Source organism: Gekko japonicus, unplaced genomic scaffold (assembly GCF_001447785.1).
Source record: "Gekko japonicus isolate JY-2015 unplaced genomic scaffold, Gekko_japonicus_V1.1 scaffold1756, whole genome shotgun sequence".
NCBI classification, from domain to species: Eukaryota; Metazoa; Chordata; class Lepidosauria; order Squamata; family Gekkonidae; genus Gekko; species Gekko japonicus.
The window spans coordinates 381,088-390,020 of record NW_015165871.1 but is presented as its reverse complement, the minus strand read 5'-3'; the positions used below and the strand labels follow the sequence as shown (position 1 = coordinate 390,020).

Sequence of the window (8,933 nt, the reverse complement as noted above, 5' to 3'; positions counted from 1 at the left end):
GGGGGGCGGAGATGCAGGGGGCGTGAAGCGGGGGGGGGAGGGGCCTCCCCGCTTCTCTGCTGCAGCCGCGCCGAGGAGCCGCAGCACTCAATCAAGGTGGCAGAGGGAGCCCTCCCAAGCTTCCCGAGCCTGGCTCGCCTGCATCTTCTCGCAGCCCGGCATGCTGTCGGATCGCTCCGGTCGGAGCCGGTTTCGCTGCCGAGTCCGTCAGTCGTGGGGACAAGCCGCTGGGCCCAGCCGCACCGGGCTTTGGGACAGAGGACCCGACAGGCAGCACCTGAGCCCGGTAAAGGAGCCGCCGAGGGTGAACCCCCATGCCCCTGATGGGTCTGGGGGGGGGCAGAGCCAAAGGGGGGGGTCGTTGCAGACCAGATGCCGGCATGACTTTACAGCTGCAAAGGTGCTCTGTGCTAATTGAGTCTCCCAAATTATCTGCATTTAAATCCAGTAGCCTGTTAGAGTCTGACAAGATCTTTGGGGTGTAAGCATTCCAGAGTCAAAGCTCTCCATGGTATCATGAAGAGAGCTTTGAATCTTGAAAGCTTATATCCGCCCCCCAAAATCTCGCTGCTGGACTTCGGTCTCGCTGCCCTGCCGCAAACTGGTACAGCTGGCCGCCGAAACTGTCTCCCAGATCAGTTGAGGGTGGCTTCTACGGGCACCAGGCCAGGAAGCCGAAGGCTAGCCTGTTAACCCTGTCCTTTGCTTTTCTCCTTCCTTCTCTCGAAGCTTTCCCACTCGGCGCTTGGATCGTTGCCGCAAAACATGGAGAAGAGCAGCAGCCCCCAGACACGATAAACGCGCCGGTCAGCTGGTGTTCCGGACCATGGACTCACTGAGACACCCTGAGGTGTGAAAATGTCGAGCAGGAACAGGGACCTGGTGACGGACTTTATCTCCTACAAGCTGTCTCAGAGGGGCTACAGCCTGAGCGAAGTGGAGGGGGACAGAGAGGACAGGACTGAGTTGGCGGGAGAGATGGGGAGCATCCCCAACGGGAGCCCGTCGTGGCACCCCGGCGCCAGCCCGGTCGTCAACGGCGCCACCGGGCACCCGAGCCTCCTCGAAGACCAGGAAAACAGTCCTGGGTTGGACGTGAGGCAAACGCTAAGGGAAGCCGGCGACGAGTTTGAACTGCGGTACCGCCGCGCTTTCAGCGACCTCACCTCCCAGCTCCACATCACCCCCGGCACGGCGTACCAGAGCTTCGAGCAGGTGGTGAACGAACTCTTCCGGGACGGGGTGAACTGGGGGCGGATAGTGGCTTTTTTCTCCTTCGGAGGGGCCCTGTGCGTGGAGAGCGTCGACAAGGAGATGCAGATCTTGGTGGGGCGGATCGCAAACTGGATGGCCACGTACCTGACCGACCACCTCGACCCGTGGATCCAAGAGAACGGTGGCTGGGTAAGCACTGGGCAAACGGGTGTGTGTGTGTGTATGTATGGAGAGTGGAAATCAGTGCTATTAGCCACAAGGTATAGATAGGGACTCTGGGGCAAGTGATGCTCTGTCTTCTTGGTGCTTGGGGGGGTCAACAGTGGGAGGGGGCTTCTAGTGTCCTGGCCCCACTGGTGGACCTCCTGATGGCACTGGTATTTCTGGCCACTGTGTGATACAGAGTGTTGGACTGGGTGGGCCTTTGGCCTGATCCAACATTGGCATCTCTTATGTTCTTATGAAGCAGCACCTCCTCATCTTGACTGTGGAATGGGCCAGTTTCAGTGTTCCCACTAAGCTGAGTCAGTGTGAGCCAGCTCACCATTTTTTAGCCTCCAGCTCAGCTCAGGAAGGACGACTCCAGAGCCAGCTAGTTTATGCAGCAGCCAGATCGCTCGCTCACAGCTTTAACGCCAGTCGCTCACAAAGTAGGATTTTTGCTCACAGGACTCCGCAGCTTAGCGGGACCATTGGCCAGTTTGTGTTTGCAGCACCCGATGCCAGTCTGGGGTGTGTGTGTGTGGAGGGGAATGAGAAGCGTCCAATTTACTGCTGGGAGGGGGGTGCTCTCTGTTCCGGCAGCAGAAGAGGAACCAATCTCAGTATAATGACCACCCTGGCTGTTTCTGGGAGGAGCCTCCATCTCTCTTCCTTTGCGGAAGGGGAAAGTATGAATGACTCTGGTCCTAAGACGGAGTGTCTGGTTTCTCTAATAGGTGGTATTGAGTTTCCGGAAGCGATTGAGAGGGGGTGGAGTATTGGCTTTGTCGCCCATGCTATTATACGCTTCCTCACTAGTCTCCCGCTCACTGGTGGAGACGCAGTACTGGTCTAAATGTTCTCAATGTGTCTGAAAAACACATGCAGTCGAGACCACTTTCCCCAGCGGTGCACCCGATAAGTATGAGTTGCCGTCTCGCCTTCATGTGGGTTTGGTTCCAGTCACCCGCAGTCCTGTCTCTGAATCTTCCTGTTCGTTAGGGATCGTCCACAGCGTGAGGCCCTCCAAACTAAGTTAGATGCTGCCCCAGAACTGCCAGTTATACCCTATATCCTGTCCTCATTAATTCTGACCGCCTTTGCCAATGTGAAAACCGCTTTGCATTTCATACCTAATTTATCCTTACCTTGCCCCCCTCCCGTCCCAAAAGGCAGCACCTTGCCTCAAGTGAGCTTTAAATCAAACTTCCTGTTTTCCCTGCATCCAAACGGAACTTTGTGGAGACGGTGGGCCTTCATTTCTCAAGTCAAAAACTTGCATTCTGAACCAGGGTTAAATGGAGTGAAGAGGTTAAGCAAAGGTCTCTTCTGGCTGTGGGCCAGCGTGAAAGGGGTGTGTTGGTGCATTTCCAGAGCAGAGTTCCCCAGAAAAGGGAACCTTTGTGGGTGGTTGCTCAGTGTGGATCTCCCACACGGTGATGCAATGGCGATTGATTATGACGAGAGGCCTGCCTCCCCCAAGGGGTGCAATTTGGTGCACAGGCCCTTCCTGGCTTGAGTATGCTGTGAAAAAGCAATTTCTGTGTGAGCTGTGGATCCAGAAGTGGCTTGGCTTTATACTTTTGCCAGCAACTTCCTGGGGCTTTTTGGTAACTTTTTGGGGTTTTTGCCCAACAGAAAGGTTCTGCCGTCGCTAAAGCTGTTGCACTCTGCAAATGTGGTTTGGGGTTGAAAGAGATGGCCTGCCAGGGGCTACAATGCATTCCTGGCCTAGGGAGCGCTTCTCCGCTTTAGAAACTAAGAGTGTCTGAAGAGCCTTGCTGGGTCAGAGCAGTGGTCCATCCTGTCTCACAGTGGCTGGCCACTTTCTCTGGAGGGGCAGCAACAGGACCTTCCCCTGACGTTGCCTCCTGGCACTGGGATTCAAAGGTTTGGTGCCTCTGAATGTGGAGGTTCCCCTCAATCACCACGACTAGTAGCCTTTGATAGGTGTCTCCTCCATGAATCTGTCTAATCCCCTTTTCAAGCTGTTTGTTCCTGTGGCCAGCACCATGTCCTCTGGGAGCGAATTCCACATTTTAATCTCTCACTGTATAAAGCAGTATTTTCTTTTGTCTGTCCAGGGTCATCTAGTACAACGCCCTGCACAAGGCAGGAAATTCGCAAATACCCTCACACCCGCAGTGACCCCTGCTCCATGTCCAGAAGGCAGCAGAAAACCTCCAGGATCTCCGGCCAAACTGGCCTGGAGAACAATTGCTTCCTGACCCCAAAGTGGCCATCGGGCATTTCCCTGGGCGTGGAAGAAAGGGCCAGGAGAACTAAGCACTGATGCAACCCTTCCTGCCCTCCCTCTCCTGATCCGCCTGAGTTCACAGAATTGGCATTGCTGTCAGATGGCCATCTAGCCTCTGTTTGAAAACCTCCAAAGAGGGCAGGCCAGGGTGGCACAGCTCCGCTTCATGGGACGCCCTCAAGTTCTAGTATTTTGGGAGAGGGAGAAAACTGGCCTTCTGTATACCTGTGATAGGTATTTTCTGGCATTCACTACCCTCCCTAAAAGAAAAAAAGCCATAGGTTTTGACCAGTTCCTGCCAACCTAGCAGTTCGAAAGCAAGAAATTGCAAGTAGATAAACAGGTACCACTTCGGTGGGAAGGTAACAGCGTTCCGTGCCCCTTGGTGTTTAGTCATGCTGGCCACATGACCACGGAAACGTCTTCGGACAGCGCTAGCTCTTCGGCTTTGAAACGGAGATGAGCACCGCAACCCTAGAGTCGGATTCGACTGGCTTTCGAGCAAGGGAACCCCTTACCTTTATCTTTGACAAGTGCTCCCTCTAAGCTGTGGGGTCTTGTGAGCAAAAATTCTGCTTTGTGAGCTACCGGCATTAAGGTTGTGTGAGCGAGCGATTTGGCTGCTGCATCAATTAGTTTGCTCTGGAGCCATCCTTCCTGAGCTGAGACAAGAACATGCGAGCCGGAGGCTAAAAAACTGTGCGATAGCTCACACTAACTCAGCTCAGAGGGAACACTGGTCTTGAGGGCAGCTGTCGTTTTCTCTCGCATTGCGGGGATAGGTAACTTATTATTGTCTGGACTTTCCATATCTCTGCCCCCCCCCCCATGTAATCTCTCCCTCCTCCTGTTTTCTGCTTCCACCATTGAGGGCTTCCCCTTAGAGATCAACATTAAAGGCTCTGGCCGAGCCGTCAGCCGCTCACCCCCTATTGGCCTGCCCCTCGGCTTCCCCACGAAGTCACCAGAAGACATTTGTAACAGGACAGCCCTAGGGATGGTGCCTGCTTCTCTGCCAGGATTTGGTCTCGCTTGCCAGTCCTTTGCCCGATACAAACCAGTGGGTGGCCCCTCTTACGGGCCACTTGCCAACCAGGGGTGGGGGGGAGCACTCCAAGCTGCCTCTGCCTTCTAGCGCAGTCTTGATCCGGTGCTTAGAATTAAATATTGTTCCTGTTACCTCTTGGGGGGGGGGGGATGTTGCCTTCCCACTCCCCCACCCCCGGGTAAATTCAGGAGCTTGCCTCCTCCCACAGCAGCAGGGAGGGGGGCTGAATGAAGTCAGAAGCCCTGCAAGGAAACCCGAAGTTGGATCTCAACTGTGAGAAAGAAGAGGTGGAAGGGGGAGGGGGGGATGACTGAGGAATGCCTGGAATGCAGCCGTCCTGGGGGCACAGCCCCGGGCGTGCCTGCCCAAACAGACCCGACTGGTTCTCTTCCTCTTAGCCCATCTCAGGGACAGGAAGAACTCCATGCCTGGTCCCATCTGTGTCATCCTGGCCTGCCAATTCCTTTTGGGGGGGGCCCTCCTCCTCCCCCCTCTTTTACAGCTCCAGCACTGAATTCTGGGACCAGTGGAGATTTCCACAACGGTCCTCTCTGTCACTCGGGTGACGATTGGGCTGTATCCTGGAGACCAGGCGATAATGTAATCTGATTTTGTAAATGAACTCCCTGGGGGGATTTAGATTAAATCCACTGATGGAAAGTCACCGGCCTTTGCTTGTTGGGAGGGCAGAGATTCCCCCCCTCCCCCACCACCACCCACCAGGCCTCTTTCCTTTTTGTCTGAGCTCAAAGGCATTGTTTGGACAAATGTTTGTTCAGCCATTTGTAGGAGGGGCAGGATTTCCTGGGGGGGGACACCCACCAGGCGCTGCTGTGAAAAATCTCAATTTGCCCTCTGAACGGGGAGCATCTCTCTCTCTTGCTGATCCTACATGGTGGTGCTGGTATGGCCAAGGGGGGTGTAGGAAATGGAGGAGAAGAGACTGCTGTAAATGTTTAAGGAACTTACCGTATCCAGGGGTATGTTTTTGAAGGGCAAGGAGAGCAGTTTCCACCAAACAAGGTAAAGGTTCTCTTGCTCGAAAGCCAGTCAAATCCGACTCTAGGGTTGTGGTGCTCATCTCCGTTTCAAAGCCGAAGAGCCAGCGCTGTCCGAAGACGTTTCCGTGGTCATGTGGCCGGCATGACTAGTCACCAAGGCGCACGGAACACTGTTACCTTCCCACCGAAGTGGTACCTATTTATCTACTGGCAATTTCTTGCTTTCAAACGGCTAGGTTGGCAGGAGCTGGAACTAGAGACGGGAGCTCACTCCGTCATGCGGCACACTCGGGTCTCGAACTGCTGAGCTACCGACCTTCCACAGCCTGCAGTTCAGTGTCTTAACCACTTGAGCCACCGCAGCTCCTCCACCAATAAGAGCACTGCTATTTTTCAGAGAGACTCTGTGGTCCAGCCAAAAGGCTGTGTCTCAATGGCGGAGCCTCTGCTTGGCATGTAGAAGGTCCCAGGCTCAGTCCTCGGAATTGCCGGTTAAAAGGACCAGGCAGCTGGTGATGCCAAAGACCTCCGCCTGAGACCCTGGAGTTGAGTGGTCTGAGTAGACAATACTGACCTTGATGGACTGAGGGTCCCGATTCAGTATCAGGCAGCTTCATGCGTGTGTTCGTGTGGATGTGTGAACTAGTTCCGAAGGATCCATCTCCAAGTTGCATCTCTGATATGAACTCCATTCGGAGTTTTTTAAAAACACCTACGGGTATATAAATAATAAACTAAATGTGTGGCCTCGTATGCACTGCTCTCATATTTGATTTCACATCTGTGAAATGGAAATGATATTATGGTTACTTTGCAGACTGACACAACAGGTCATTGTGGTGCAGCAGGCAGAATGTTAGATTTAGACCAGAGAGTCCTGGATTCGAGTCTCCACTCGGCCATGATGCTCACTGAGGCATGGGTGCCTTTTGCTATTCCACCTTGCAAGATCGTTATGGTGTGTATGTGTGTGGGGGGGTTGAGCTCCTTGAAAAAATGGCGGGGCTCTTATTTATTTTAAAGATTTCCACCCTGCCTTGTACTAATAAAATAGCACTCAGGGCAGCTGACCACAAGGTTAAAGACAGAAAGTATCATATTAAAGACAAAGCAATAGTAAAACGGCACACAACAATAAAAGCAGAGTGAACACGCTGATAAAAGCAAGACAATCAAGAACATCAAGAGCAGCAGAAGAAATTCTGAAAGAGAATCAGTGACCAGGGTGGGGTGGGTTCGGACCCGTCGGGAATCACATGCCTCCTCTTTTTCCTGTATTGTCGCTGTGGGGAAAATGCAGCCCTTGGGAATGTGAGGTTCCAGTTGCCCTGGAGTTACCTCTGGCCTAGAGAGCATTTTCCTTCTTCTCATCCTTCCCTACGTGTGGCTCCCTATTGCGCTTGCCCTGGCTTTGTTAGCACGGGATTAGTGCCTCCGTGGGGCCCTGTACAAGCCGCCTTTGCCTGCCCCTTTCAAACAATGCCGTTGTGGGAAGGGTGTTGCTGGCGATAAAGACCCACAGAGAGGCCTGCAAGTTCCAGCAGGCCTGCCCTGGCAGGGAGCAGGCTCTGTGTGTTCTGATGCATTCCCCAGAGTCACTCAGCATTTTATGTCTCGGAAAGCATCTCTGGAGAAGGGCAAGCTTCAAAGGACTGAGAATAACTCCTTGTCTTGATCAATCCGCGGGGTCTTCGTAACCAAGATCAAAGTTATTCTGGTCTTGCCAGAGGTAAAACTGAAGTGGGGTCTTCTGTTCACAAGTCTGTCTTTCCTGGGCAGACTACTTCTGGCGTCCGGTGGAAAGAGAGGCAGCTTGAAGGCTGGTGTGTGTAGTGGTTAGAGCAGGGGTTACGAGGGCCGGATCTGACATAAATGAGACCTGGTTGGGCCAGGCCAGGTGTGTCATGAAATGTAATTCCAGGTAGCAGAGATATAAACTCTATAAAGGACACAAACACAAAGGTTTTTTAAAAAAACTTAAAATAAAAACATGTTTGAAGCATTAGCACTCTTGCAATATTTTGCTTATGTAACAGTGTGTGATAACTGACACCTCTAGCTCTGAGTTATGGCATCAAAATGTCTGTGCCGTTGCAATCTTGAGAATGCTGTTCAGGCGTGTATCTGTGGGCTGCAAACCTGCGATGACGCAGCAGCAGCAGAACTGGGAGAAGAAGCAGAAGGCAGCCAGTTCCACTGCGGGCCTGATGGAAGCCCTCCGGGGGCCTGGTCCGGCCCCTGGGCCGCATGTTTGACACCCCTGGGTTAGAGCATTGGCCTAGGACCTGGGATGGGAGGGTTCAAATTGCTCACTCAACCGTGGAAGCCTGCCAGGTGACCATGGGCCCATCACAGTCTCTTATAGGCTCACTCAACCGTGGAAGCCTGCCAGGTGTCCATGGGCCCATCACAGTCTCTTATCATAGCCTACCCTCACAAGGTTATTGTTGTAAGGATCAAAGCGGGGGGTGAGGTTGACAGGAAAAGCGTGGAGGCCTCCATCGGGAGAAAAGCAGGATATAAATGAAAAGCAAGCAAGCTAGCTTGAACTGTCTTCAGTACCCAAAACTAGAGTTTCTGTCTGCAACAGAAAACTGGGTGTCATTTTGTGGGTTCCACTAGTGATGCAATCCCTGTGTTTTATGAGCAGTTATGGGCATAAGAACATAAGAGAAGCCAATGTTGGATCAGGCCAATGGCCCCTCCAGTCCAACACTTTGTGTCACACAGTGGCCAAAAATACCAGGTGCCCTCAGGAGGTCCAGCAGTGGGGCCAGGACACCAGAAGACCCCTCCCACTGCTGCCCCCCCAAGCACCAAGAATACAGAGCACCCGTTGCCCCAGACGTGGCTCATAGCCACGGATGGACCTCTGCTCCATATGTGTATCCAATCCCCTCTTTCAGCGGTCCGTGCTTGTAGCCGCCGCCACCTCCTTATGGCAGTGAATTGCATGTGTTAATCACTCTTTGGGACTTGAGCTTAGGAGTGACAGCAGTAGTGGCACAACCAGTCTGAGAGCATGTCAAGAGTTTAATCAGAGACGAAGTGGTGGCCAGCCTCACAGGAGGCGTGTGATTTTACTTTGTTCCCATGGAAAGAAAAGCTAGGCTGCCTTTTGTAAGCCCAGTCCTCCTGGAAAGAGCCTCTTTTCGGTGCAGGGGTGATCATCTCAAGTTTATTTCCCTTGTTGTTGGTATGCGCCAGGCGT

The 8,933-nt window shown here is 53.1% G+C and overlaps 1 protein-coding gene across 3 annotated transcripts in view; it reads left to right on the top strand.

Annotated features, from left to right (window-relative positions):
- Positions 1–8,933, top strand: part of BCL2L1 (BCL2 like 1) — a 73,124-nt gene that overhangs the window by 8,223 nt on the left and 55,968 nt on the right. For 2 of the 3 annotated variants that reach the window (XM_015411260.1, XM_015411259.1), the window contains one exon: positions 730–1,404. In XM_015411260.1, the coding sequence (XP_015266746.1) occupies positions 859–1,404 (546 nt within the window). In that variant the 5' untranslated portion in view covers positions 730–858. Of the gene's footprint in view, positions 1–98; positions 287–729; positions 1,405–8,933 lie in introns of those variants that run through there. The other variant, XM_015411258.1, reaches the window with a different exon arrangement.